The sequence below is a fragment of the Rhea americana genome, unplaced genomic scaffold, assembly GCF_003343005.1.
Source record: "Rhea americana isolate MKP2758 unplaced genomic scaffold, rheAme1 scaffold_8, whole genome shotgun sequence".
Taxonomy (NCBI): Eukaryota; Metazoa; Chordata; class Aves; order Rheiformes; family Rheidae; genus Rhea; species Rhea americana.
This window is the reverse complement of record NW_028186978.1, coordinates 1,971,779-1,985,687: the sequence shown is the minus strand read 5'-3', so window position 1 is coordinate 1,985,687 and position 13,909 is coordinate 1,971,779. Positions and strand designations below refer to the sequence as shown.

The 13,909-nt window shown below is 40.4% G+C and overlaps 1 protein-coding gene across 1 annotated transcript in view; it reads right to left on the bottom strand.

The window, feature by feature from the left end:
- The window catches only part of SCFD2 (sec1 family domain containing 2), a gene marked incomplete at its 5' end in the record, with an annotated part of 215,343 nt that overhangs the window by 12,908 nt on the left and 188,526 nt on the right, over positions 1–13,909 (bottom strand). Inside the window, 2 exons of the mRNA XM_085322831.1 lie at positions 3,916–4,050; positions 7,943–8,088. Of these exons, the coding sequence (XP_085178957.1) occupies positions 3,916–4,050; positions 7,943–8,088 (281 nt within the window). The remainder of the gene's footprint in view (positions 1–3,915; positions 4,051–7,942; positions 8,089–13,909) is intronic.

The window sequence follows — 13,909 nt, the reverse complement described above, 5'->3', positions numbered from 1 at the left end:
TTTGCRAGGTAAGTGATGATGTTCACAAAATATTCATCATACATAATGTTCACTTGATCTGCTGTTACATATTCCTTATGATAGGATATTTTACTACTAGCAGAGATGCAGATACTTGAGGCAACTGAAAAACTCTCACAGAAAACATAAACATCTAAACTGGCACAAAGAAACAAGTTACAAGCACAGCAAGACCAGCAGAAAACACTGATATGAAAGACTTAAGTCACATAAAGACTGAAGAGCTTGTCTTTGCACAAACAAGACTGGGAACACAGAGGAGAGAGCAAAAGATGGTAAGTGGCTGAATGCTGGCGTGTATCTGTCCCAATGTCATTTCTCTTTCTCTGCCTCCTTGACATCAACTTCCTCATCCAAAAATAATTTCTGCTTTTTGAATGCATGTTTGCACACGTTGTCAGCAGAGCCAGCACTATATTCACTTGGGCACAACTTGCACCTCTCAATGCTGCGAGGGAGAACAGCCCAGGCATGGTTCAAGATTCTGTAGCCTCCTGTCAGTATCCCCATCTGCACCTCTTTCAGGTAGGTTTCACCATGGGAAGGAGGCTACTGAGATGGTTTTGTTCATCCCACAACCTCCTTCATATTGGAAACATTTCAGCACAGGACTTTTTTACTTAAGTAGTGGTCTGGATCAGAGCAGTTCCCTCCTTTCAAGCAAGTATAACACTCTACTCYTAATATAAATTTTACTAGCCAGAGCACCTTAAAAGAAAGTGAAAAACAAGAAAAAGTAGTGAAAGAAAAGCAGAGGAGAAAAAGCAGAAGATGAAAGAAAATGAAGGTAAAATCTTCCTCTTTCTTGTYCTTCCCTCATTCATCTTTTTTCTTCATGCTGTACCATATCCTACCCTTTCTGTATGACAAAAATTKAGGAGCTAGAATAAGGTTTGCCAGCACATGCCCCATCACAGGAAACCTGAGTTCAAAATGACTTTTCAGATATACATTTCAGAGAGTCTGACCTGACTTTATGAGATTGTCTTGATACTACTATAATGAAATAACAATAACCTTTTCCTGACCCTCTAAATCACTTGCCCAGTGTTTCCTTACTCATCACTCCTGCTGCCCTTCAAATATTGGTGGTGTTCAAAGCAGCCTTATCACTCCCTTTTTCCTTTTTCTCTCTGCCTTCTCTCCCACTACTCTGCTGACACAGGYTGGACATACATTCAGCTACCATCCCTGTGCTGATTCGCCTCTCTAGTCCAGATCTGCTTCCTCCTCTCCAAGCTAAATCTGTGTCTGACATCTCTTCATGGTGGCCTGGTGCTCTAGCTATGTTCAGTTTGGCTTAACTAGCACGTTAAGTCTTTTACCTCTAACTTTTCAGGTGCTATGGATACTGTATCATCTTACTCTCAACAGACCCATAAATCTGGCACCATCTCGAAACTCTCTCCAGGTCTTCACATTCACACGTTGCTTAAATCTTGTAGATATTAGATATATAGCATCTCAAAGATCATCTTCTATCTACCCACCTGGGTCAGGCCTCTATTGGTACAACACCTTTATTTTGACAGATACAAAAACAGATTCATATCACATATGCATCCAGTATTTTACCATCTTATTATTTTCTTATGGCTCTCTACAATATCCTACTTTTCTTTCACATCTGATCATCGAAGCTGCTTGCCTTTTCTTTCAGTACTTTTCATGCCTATCACATCTTGATGGAGAAAGAGGCAGGGAAGAGACCTCCCTCAAGTTGTCCACTTGTCTATTCCTCATTCTCGATAGAAAAGTTCAGCCTTCTTCTATGGAAAATTCATCTCATAATTATATCCCTCATTGGCCATTTGAGGCCACACTTTCAAGAACGTATTTTGTGTTCTTTCTTGCGCTCTGCCTCCAGCTTGTGAGMAGCTTTCTGCAAACTTCCACAAGGCTACCTCCTCCTCTTCCTCTTCTGACATTATACAGTTACCAGAAATGGGAGACACTGGCTGTCAGGTTGACTGATCATGCCTCACTCTTTCCCTGAACTCCCACATCTGTTTGGATCTCAGCTAATCCTGCCCTCTGCAAGCTCTAATCTTCCCTTCTGTGTTAGTGCAGCAAAAAGTGCAACAGGGGTCTCTGTGACTAGAATATCTCTGTAATATACTTCTGTGATACACATGAAGACACATGCACACATGAACATTTAGACTTTCTGTAATCCRTATTTTTTTGGCTGTTGTTTTTTGGTAAAGAAAGGATGAGCTGTTTTCCTAATTAAATAATAAAACCAAACACCATGAAATAAATGCAATTATGAGGGTTACCGGTAAATAAAATCCATCATTTCAGAAATCACTTGTGTGCACCAGCTTGTTTACTCTGTTTGACAGTGGAGCAACTGTGTCTTCTACTATTTTTGGAGTAGCTGCATCATGTTTTCTTCACTTCTCATACATGAATAGAAAGAACACTGGGTCCCTATTTCTATAGCTATGCTCTTCTGTTTCAGGGCATTTTGAAAATCTACTGCAACGCTACCTGGAGATTCCTAAAAACAGGCACTGAAGTTTAGGCATATCAGATTTTGTGTTTGAGATGAACCCACTCTGCTGAAATAACATAAAAACAGTTTTGTTACGGATTGACAATGGGTTCTAGGATAGTACCAACACAGCAGTCAAAATTAATTTTGTCATTTGTCTTGAAATGTGTAACAGGCCCAGCAGGCATTCACACACAGTAGAAAGAATGTTTTGTCCTTCCAGCTATCATAGAATCACAGAATAATTCAGGTTGGACGGAACAAACCTTTGGAGTTCATCTAGTCTACACCCCTGCTCAGAGCAGGCCAACTTCAAAATTAGATCAGGTTGCTCAGGGCTCTGTAGAGTCAGGTTTGAATATCTCAAAAGACAGAGATTCCACAGCCTTTCTGGACATAACCAYTCTCATGGTGGCATTTTGTTTTCTTATATCCAACTGGGATTTCCTGTGCTGCAACTTGTGTTTGTCGCCTCTCACCTAGTTTGTTGATATCTATTCTGTAGTGGGGAAAAAAACATATCCTTCGATCTGATCTTTCTACACTCTTCCATATTATATGAGTATTTATACTATACTCACAACCACAATTTTGATGCAGTGTGAAATAAATTTGAATTTGTCTTCAGTGGAGAACTCACGATGCACAGGAGGATAGAGCTAAATTTATAGCATGATAACTACTTCACACTTAGTGTCTGTGTAGACACTTAGTGAACACTAAGCATAGTGCAATTATTAAGTGGAGCAAGCCATTTCAGAAAAGACTGCCTTAAAACATGCTAAGAGTATTCACACAGCAACTTCTGACTAATAAGCCTTCCTTCCTTCCCACTGCAAGTTTAACCTTACTGAGCTATAGAAAAGGCACCGAATATGGAATTTCTCTGATAATCTGCCTACACTATGAAAACTGACTATTTATTCCTATTTTTCTCCTGTCTTAAGGTTGCTTATTGTCCTTAAAATTCTTTGATGAGAAGTTTTGTGGAATGCCTTTTGAAAATGCAGGTAGGTTATAAGAACCTGCATTTGCCTATCAACTGACTTGTTGTCTCAAGAGCTCCAATATCTAGATGAGGTAGGACTTTCCTTTATCAAAGCCACATTAACTCCTCCCAAACACATCATTCTTATTTAGGTGTYCAGCCTTACCCTTATCTAGGTGTCTGGTCTGCTCCATTCCTCTTGTTTTGTTTCAGCAGGTGCTGCCCATTTGTTCTGTGCCTGCAATGTGGTGCCTCAAGCTATTTCTAGTTCCCATAAGAATTTAACTCTCCGAACTGCCCCTTAGGTTCTTCTGAACAATATCAGTTCAAATACATAAAATCAATTACTGCATGATTATGCTATGATCTTTGGAAAATCCTACAGATGAGCTCGGGAAGCCTGGTTTACCTTCATGAACATGCTGAATCCAGTTTTAAGGAGATCAGTGAGGCCTGACGACACATGCTCAATATCAACAGGATCAGGTCGATCAGAATTACAGATCTCTTCCACTACCTGTTTCAGCAGCGGTTTGTAAGAAGCCTGGACAAAAAGAATAGCACACTGTGAGTAAAGCTGCCAAGACCCAGTACAACTGCTTTTATAGATGTTTTATTTCCATTAAAGGAAATGAAAATATTTATTCTAGAAAGAAAACTCCTCAAAGACTTCAGAGAAATGATTGAAGTAGCGGTGGTTTCTGTGACTTTGACAGGTGTGCACAGACTCAGTATCAGACTGGAAAGACAGGAAGACAGCCACAGATTTACTCTGCCCCATGAGTATCCTATGAGTAAATGGAGGCAAAGAAGGAAGTGGGGCTACTAATTTCTTTCCAGTCTTTTTTTGGGTAGAATGGAAAAGGATAACCATAGGGATGATGCTCTGTTGCCCATTGCACACAACCAAAGGATCTCATCCTCTTTGGAATATCTTTATAAAAGACCTAAGAAGGGATATTTAGGAGGTTTGCTTACTGGTCTACTCCTGTCTTCCCACCAACATCTGTCATGATACGATAGGTATCATGTCGTGACTGAAGCCTGGATATTAGCAGGACTGTGGCCAACCTGCCTGTTTCTCCCTCATGGAAGAGTGGAASTAAAAAGCCTTTTGACTCCTTCAATTTCCATGGTCAGGGCATGCAAAAAAATACTTGCTCCTGTGGAAAACCTTGTGGGGAAAAAAAAATCTCACCAATATCAGTATTTTTTTAGGAGGGGAGGGGGTGTCTAAATTCAGACAAAAGACCATTAAGGTAAAAAAAGAAAGTAGGGCAGAAAAGAAAGAGAGTAAAACAAGGTGTTCACATGAAAATTAAAAGAGAAGAGACGTGTAGGGAGAGAAGTAYTTTTATTAGGTCATCTGATTCAAGCAAAATAGCATTCACAACTAATGGGTGATGACAACTCAAATACTAGTACCATCCCCATATCACTCCAGACATATCTAGAAAAACTGGAGGTTAAACATCCTTCTTACATGGAGCAGCATATTTGAAAGTGGGGTTTTCCAAGTGACACAGACATCTATCCAGTAAGCAAACTGGGTCTCCCAACTCTTTTCAGAGTGCACTGAGCACTTACACGTGATCTCTTTCAGCGCCCACAAACCTGTGCTGAATTAGTAGTCCAGAAATTTTCATATCCCTTTAGGAACGGTCTGAACCATTCTGCCACTCCTAAAATGTTTCTAAGATGAAAATTTTATGGAATCATGGAAAGATCCTCTTCAATGAAAAGTTCACCTTGCTTACTTTTGTGGATAGGGTTTCATTTTGCTGCTTTYACAACTTCGTCAAAACTGCTGTGGAGCCACACAGTTTCAAGAAGTGCAACAGTCTTAGAAAATTAGCAACTTTCAAATTAGTACACCTTTTTTTTTTCCTTTGGGACTAGTCCTGGTACACACCATCCCTAGCTTTCTTAAGAAAATCAAGTGTTATGTCATTCAGCTTGCAGAGAGGGGATCCACAAGAGCCATCATGTACGATAAACATAAAAATGGGTGGAAAATAAAGGCAAGCTACTCAGTTCTATAATTTGGAACTAAAATTTTCTAATGTACTCTCAGTAATTAAGAGATGTTTTTCACCAAACAGTGAGAAACAAAACTTATATTTTGAACCCAATTCTGTAAATGAAGAGTTACACAATTCTTCTAGTCCTTCTCACAACACAGGTGCATAATTTTTAATTGAGCCAACAAAGCAAATTACAATASACAATAGCTGCAATATATTTCAGTAGAACATGCCAAGATTTGTGTCAAATCTAGTCACACAATAAACAGTTATTTGGAATCGTACATACAAGCATGAAGCCCTACATACAAAAATCTGTTTAATATCTTCACAGTACTGCAGAAGAGGATCAGAAAGATGTCACAAACATAATATTTGGAGCACAGATCAAAACCACAGCTTAACAGAGAGCCTCACTTAATGAAATTAAAGGATAAATATTATCCAACTTTAGTCATAACTACTCAGTCTAAAGGCAAGATGTTAAAAATGTGCTATGATTTTGCCTGTCCGAATTTCCATGCACTAAAACTCAGTCCCCTTCAAAATAATCCAATCTGGCTAAATAGATACTATAAGACAGATATGAAAATCACCTGTCCTTTTTGGCTATATTTTCAAAAACTTTCAAAATCTTTTATGACYTGAAATTCATCTATTAAATTGTCAGGAAGTAAAAAATACAACTTCCAACAGCTACACTGATTTCTAACTCACACAATAAAACTATTATCAAATTTAAAYTTTGGCAGGGCACAAATTCCATTTAAAACAGTTGTTAAAAAGCTATGTCCTACAAAGATATGGGACATACCTCTGACATGAGCTATGACAGATTATTCAAAAAGGAAGGAAGGAAGGAAGGAAAGGGAGGAAAGAAAAAGGTGAATACACTTAAGATGAAAAATGAAAGGAAAAGAACACTAGTTACAATATCAGACAAAACAAATACTCTCCTCTTGCATGGTCACCACAGTAACCGATTTGACAACCTGATGGAAAAATTCATTAGCTCTTTTTACGTAAGACATATAAACGTCAATGCTATGAAAAGTCCTTCTAAGAGGCCATTCAATTCGGTCCACTTGTTTAAGTAGAGAAATCATCTTTTCTGTTAACAAGAAATGAAGGCTTCCCAGCTCCTATCAGAGTGGAAAAGCATCTTTAGGGTGAGCCTGTTTGCCAGGCAGGGCAGGGGTCTGCATGCGCATGGGACGGGCAGCGCTTCTTCAAACGAGCTAACTTAGTACACGCAACGCAACGCTCACGCTCTAACTTCTGCCAGTCAAAGCAGAGAGACATTCCTGCTGTATGGCAGGAAACAAATATGCTGCCTGCTTTCTCCAGCTCCTCTAAAACTCCTGAACAGCCCTTAGCTGTTGGTCATATTCAAGATAATTAAACCCATCATATAGTCAGATTAGGGGGCTGCAAGGTGTTAATATATCCCTTGCCGCGTTCCAGCACTTCGCCCTAAGCAAACATCCCAAGTTACATCCAGAAAACACAATGATGCTAATTACATTTCCAGGAAACTTTTAGACGGTATTTTCTTATCATATGACTGCCCCTACACTGAACTGTATTAAATGTTTTACAATTTTCCCCATTTTAGATATCAGACTGGTCATAAGTGCCAAGAGACTTCCATAACAGGCTTTCCTCACCTTAGCTTTCCAGTGCTATTTGCAACACTCGTGTTGTTACAAGCGTTGCTTAATTTGAACTATATGCTTTTACTGGTCTATGCTCTTAGCATACTTAAGAGCTTGGAAGGATTCTTTTTCTGGCTCAAGGCTGAAATCAAGTTTTACAGTCTCTCTCTAAATCACAGTATTTGCTTTCTGTTGGAAAACTATTCTTAACTGAAAAAGTTAAATACTTGCAGTGAGAGGGAAAAGAGAGAAAAACACAGTAAATTTAGTTCTGATGACACGCACTAATATAATGGTTCATCTTCATAAACAAAAGCTGCATTTTTCTGGTTTAGAAATGGGATGGCTTCTCATAGTTATGGAAAAGAGAGAGAAAATACAGAGAAACACAGCTGCTGTCTGGACRCAGGCGTGATGCTTCCATATGTCATAAGAGATCTTAGTCCCGTACCATCTTGACCTAGTCCTGCCTTTCACAGACATTTATATCACAGTGCTGCAGAGCAAATCTCAGATTTGTTCATCAGACAAATTCTTTATTAACTTTGACAGGGATATGCCTGTGTTTGGCTTAAGAGCTTCAGGAAGTTCCTGATGATTAGGTCAATTATAAAACATATAGTCAAATACATTCCACACGGGCAGAACACATCTAGGATTAGTACATAAGCAAAATTAGTCCTATTGGTGGAGGGGTGATTTTGACAGCATCCTGGAGAAATAACATAAACAAGGRGAAATAAAAAGATCCACTTGCCTGGTGGGTGTTGCTGCCTGGATTATGGATGGAGTTAAACTGTTTCATGTGCATTCGAGCTCCCGCAATATCCCTGAGGGACTCAAAGATATTGTCCACTGCATCTGTGGCTTTCTGAGGTGCCAGGTTCAGAGATGAATCACAGCCTAAGGTAACAAGAGACAGAGCTGAGTGAGCGAAAAACTTTCAAGTGTTTTGATAACAAGCAGCAGGAAAAAGATACCTACAAGGGAATTTTAAATTAGTTCCATCCTGTTAGATTCTAGAAACTCAGTTGCTTATTATACAGCATGTCTTCACCATGGCACAAGTCTCAGTAGCTAAACAAGAAGCCAGAAGTCCTAGATGGCAAACAAAGCGAARAGCACCCTGGCGACATTTGTAACTTAGAGCATACAGCGCTTTCAGAGGTGCACAGTGCGCTTTGCTCTCCACAGCAAACAGCCGAATTCACGCGCCAGCAGGCCTTCAAGAGAGAGCCCCACCTGGAAAGCAGCTTTTCCGTTTGCTGGTCCCCTCAAGGTGACACAGCCATGGCAGCACAACGTGCTCTTCAGGTGTTGCACCTGGGCCCAGGCTGGCAGCCTGCCCTCTCCAAATGCATTTCCTACTGTGGCAAAAAGAAAAGCAGGAGAAGCCTCTGCTAAGTGCTATGGAAATCATATTGAAACATTGGCAAGAATTGTATTATTATCACCAAAAGACTTGTTCTCCCTCAAAGTTGCACAATTATTTTTAATGCATTTGCCCAAAGCGATTCTGCTAAGGTTTGATGAGACTCTTCCACTGAGACCTTGAGGTTTAACCCAAACTCTATGTACAGAAACATGTAAATGAACCCTTCAGTTTGCCAGGCAGCGCTTTGGCAAAGAGCAATTCTTATCCGCGACTCCATCCATCTCAGCACAGGACCTACATCGCACAGATGAGGAGAAACAATACTTTTGGAATTGATTTACTATGTTTGAGAATTGTCCAAGTGGAGAATTACTGGGTAGCTATATAGCAGTACTATACACTGGTGCATGTATATATATGTGTGTATATATACACATAGAATCACAGAATGGTAAGGTTGGAMGGGACCTCTGGAGATCATCTAGTCCAACCCTCAGCATAGCCCGCACAGGGACTGAACCCGCAACCTTGGCATTAGCAGCACCATGCTCTAACCAACTGAGCTAAACTTGCCCCCCACCCCTACACATATGTATGTATGTTCTTTTCTAAAGGTCTGAAATTATTCCTGTAAGACTGTGATTAGACATTGGGCTTTCATTTGACTGAATACTACTTGTCAAAAGCCTACCAGTCAGATCCCGAGCTGGAGCAACAGAACAAGAAAATGACTGTACTTCTGCAGAGTGACATCAAACCAAGGAATGGAGGGTTTATGCAACTATGTCCCACAAAGCAACGCAGCGAGCATGATCCAGGCCTCAGTGACTGCTCTAATTCCAACACAGACACTCTCATGTATATTTTCAGACAGGGCTCTTGAAATTAATTTTTTTTAACAATGCAGAACAATTAGAAGTAGTATATTTGTTGTTAAGTATGTGMAAGATGTGCATTCACTGATACTCTAACCAAAGTCCAGCTTTTCATTTTGGCAGAGGAACCTGAATGTTGTTGATAAAAGTACTGGACACAAAACCCCCACTCCAGCAGCTCATTCCCCCACTCCATAAATGCAGTTACATTAGCAGTGCTCTGGAAATTAGTGAGATTGCTCCTGCGAGTGCTCCTGTGCTGGTTCATGCACAGGGAAATAGAGTCCAACAGCTGAAAAAAAGTGAAACCAAAAACCTCCTAGATGGATAAGGTCTATAAATAAAGTCCCAGCTAACAAATTATGGTTTATCACTAACACAGGCAAAATATTCAGAGAAGATCTTAGATTGTCAAGACGCTTTGAATCTACCCAAGGGAAAACATAAGAATGCGAAAACAGGGAAGTCAGTGTTAGCTCCTGATACAGAGGCTGCGCATTTTTAACAGTTAAGATTTATAAATCACTTCGCAAATGAAAAATAAAATGGAAGAGTTGTATCTCATTATTGTGTTACTAGATTTTTATTCTCTTTGAGAGACAAGCTTTCCCTTTTCTAGCCACAGTAGAGATAAGCAACTTCTAGCTAACACAAATAGTTATATCTTCTTTGTGCTTTCTTCAGTCCTTTATCAGACAAAGTCATTGCTTTTGGCCAAGCACACCGGGAATGTTTAGTTTTGCTAATGAATGTGTGTCTCCTATGTTGAACAAGTTCAGGCAAGGTAAAAATTACATCAAGTTTGCTTCGGTTTGGGTACTTTTTTTTTCTTTTACTGTTTATTTTTGGACTATTTAGAAGTCTTGTTTTGGCCCTACAGCTATTTTTCTCATTAAAGCACATATGTTTTTATTCTTCTACTGGCACTACTTCCCCCCCCCCCCCTTCTTTCCTTATTTTAACAAGACCCCTTTTACCAAAAAGCTTCAGACCAGCTTGCCACTTCCCACTCTGGGAACCGAACGGCCAGTTCCCAGTGGCCACGATCTCGTTCTGTGTCTGGACACTGCGGGGCATCCTTTGCCCCGTCTGGCTGGGCACATCCCACTTTGCTTTCGCCACGCGGCCAACCTGCTCTCGAGCAGCTCCTTGGCTAAGTGCAGCCTCTGCAACTCTGCTCACCACGCAACTGCACTGCCAGGGAAATGCTGCTTCTGAGCTTTGCTTTACAGTCTGTGCTAACATACTCATGGGCTGCAGGAGGTTGTGAAATCATTTATCCTCATGATCTGCCTAACAGGCTGCATCATTTCATCCAATTACTTACCCGTGAATGCAATAGCCTGAACCAAAATGCGAGACATGCAATTCGCTGTTCGCCTTCAACAACCGCTCAGTCCACAGCTCGTCACCCTCAGGGTTTAACGAGCAGCCCTGAGAAGACTGGAGCTGCCGAGGTGCTATCCGATAGCTTTGTGTCCCGTGGTGGAGGGCCTGGGTGAGCACCAGCTGAAGCTGCTCCTGCGACTGGAGGCTTTCTGTGAAGTCCTTCCCTCTGGGGAAGTCACTGTGGTCTACCACACTGAAAACTCACAGTGCGCTCTTCCTCACTGACCAGAAAAGGAGGTCTCTCCCGCCTTTCTTCATGCTTTTCAATGAGTCCCAAAGAAATTTTATATCTTTGAGATCCTTTATTCCTCTACCAGATATGATTGAAATTAGATAATGGATTTAAAAGTCATTTTTTCTCCAGAAAAGTCTGATTTTCACAGGAAATTAAGTATAACGAATGTCCTTGGTTTTAACCTCCCTTCATTTTTAAACAAAAACATTTAAAAAGGCCTCATTTTAGGAATCCTTAGAATTTCTTTAGCATGAATTGGTATGTATTCTCACTGTTTAAAAATCCGAGGAAAACATTTACATTTAAAATGCACTTTTGACTCTAAAAAAGAGGTAAGGTGCCATTACATAATCAGAATCCTTCTTCTCAGCCCAAAATTCCTACTCTGTCAATCCATGTCAAAACCAGGCCCCTATTCAATTTGAAGATGAGAAAAGTTTACAAACCATTTTTTTATATTCTAATTTTTGTGCCTATGAAATTAAATCGAAAACTTGCAGACACAAATATCTGCTATATTTGTTAAATCAGGTTGATTCAGAAATGTTTAGTAAAAATATTTTTCTCCATTTGACCTTCTCCACTGTAGATCTTTCCTTCTATATACAGAAGTCCACAGAGTAAGTGCAGAGCTGGATATAGATCTGAACCAGGGCAAACCGGCCTTGCCTGCAGTACAGTCAATCCTAAAAGCGGCTCTAATAAGACTGAAATGAATCACAGGCACAGAGTTCTGAAAACCATCTTTCCTGCTGATATTCTAAATGGTACAAATATGACCTTCTGACACTACCATTTTTTGTCTCTACATTCCCACAGACTCCATTAAAACATCCCTAAAGCTCAGTTGGCCCAACCAAGCTTTTACTACTGTACGCAGAATTACAGATATTGAAAACTCCAGGATATAYTTTTTAACAGCATGGTTGGATTATTGCAGAGCACTATACAAGTAAAACAAAAGGCAGAGAAACATCATGGAAATGGTGGTCCAAGGTGAATAGAGATGTTCATAGCCAGGACAGCAGCAGGTATGCATGGAGCAGTCATGGGGTCGGGGGGGGGGTCCACAGTAGCAGAGTCAGGTGCCAAGGCACCTTGGCCAACCCGCTGTGCTTCTTCAGGAAAACAGCCTGCTGGCTGGTGCTGTAGGATGAAGAACTGGAGAAGAAGGAATGGTCAAAAATAAACGTGCATATTCTTTGTCTGTCCAAAGCTGGTACATTGCTTAGGAGCYGAATTGCAGAGCAATTGCTACAACAGCAACCTCCAACATTTGTCTTGCACCTTCCTTTGTCTACCTATCCTACTTGTTTCCACAGCAGGGAAAAGAGGTGTGATTTCCGTGGCCCATTAGAAAAGTGGCTTCCTTGGGACTTCTRATCAAGAAAAATCACATCTGGGGAAGTCACAGCTCTCTTTTTCCATCTGGCATCCAGTCCTTCATTCCAGTTCTTCATTYTTAAAGGCATCTTAAACAAAAAGGTTTCCTTTTCAATCCCTTATTGCTGAARTGAGTTAGGAAAACCCCAGGTCCTTCAAAGGCTGCTCCCTACCTGTAACACTGTAGCAGGGCTGAGGAGGGGAGCAGCTTTGCCCTAGTTTCTCTSGGGACTGGAGAACAAGAGGGGCTGTGTTGTGCAAGTGGTACGCACCGACAAATCACCTCCCGCTCRCACCTTCGCAGTGAATGGGGCTGTGTGCACGTATGGAGAGCAGAACAGAATCCCTCTGCTCAGCCTGCTTAATGTTAATAAGAAATATGTTCCTTCTGCAAGAATGAAGAGGTGGAATACATTAGCTGCTGCACAGCTCATGTGTTAATTAAAACAACTTTTCCTGTTACTGATTTTTCACTAAAAGTTAAATGTCATTAGGAGTGCACACTGAATGACCTCCTTTGATTCTCAAACTCTATTACATATGGGGAAAGGCATTTAAATGAGCGTCTACCAAATTGAAATTTTTGGATACTGCTTTCCTGACAGTGTTAAAAAAGCCCAGTTGTGGAGAACAGAAAATCACCATTAATCTATGCGGGCTTGAAGATTTTAAACCACATGTCCAAGATCCTGACGGACATCCTAAGACGAAAATAATCATCTTCTGCTGTAAGTAGAGGTCTGATCTCACCAATATTGCTTCTGTTCTGTTTTCATCCACTTGCACCAACCGAATTTGAGGACAGCCAAACCTTCATGATCTGCATTCAGCAACTAACAGGATGAGGCCACTGGCCCTTTTTTTGACCTACTTTTGAACTTTTTGATCAGAGATAGCACATCCCTTCATAAGCTATACATTAGCATAGACATTAGGACCAGAAGGAAGCCATTTTTGCATGAAGCCTGAAAAAGGAGAATGGAGTTGCTTTTCTACAATTTATGGTGACTCTAGAAATCAAATTGTAAAGCTTTTCTACAGATTTCTGAAATTAGAAGGAATATACTTTAGGAAATGGACACAGTCAAATGCACACTGTGAACCCTTGAGATCTGTAATTATATAGGGTAACATGATTTTTCCCAGCTTGAATGCAAAAAATGAGAACTTCAGAACTATGTTTCTGAAAACATTTTGCTGTGCTTTCCCTCTTTCGATATATGGTTCAAGTGTTATAAAAAACTTCTTTCTTTCTCTAACGCACTTTGTGAAGGTCTTTGTTTCTTCTCAGATATGTCACAAAAAGGCTATGATACAAAGTTGTGTATTTAGGAAAAGGGACAGTTTACAGCTTTACTCTGCTTTATACCGTAAGGCTGTTCCTGGTAGTAACTTGGGCTCTCTCTATAGCCCATTTACAAAAATAAACCAACATAAACCTTGCAAACCATGGAACTGAGCTGGCAA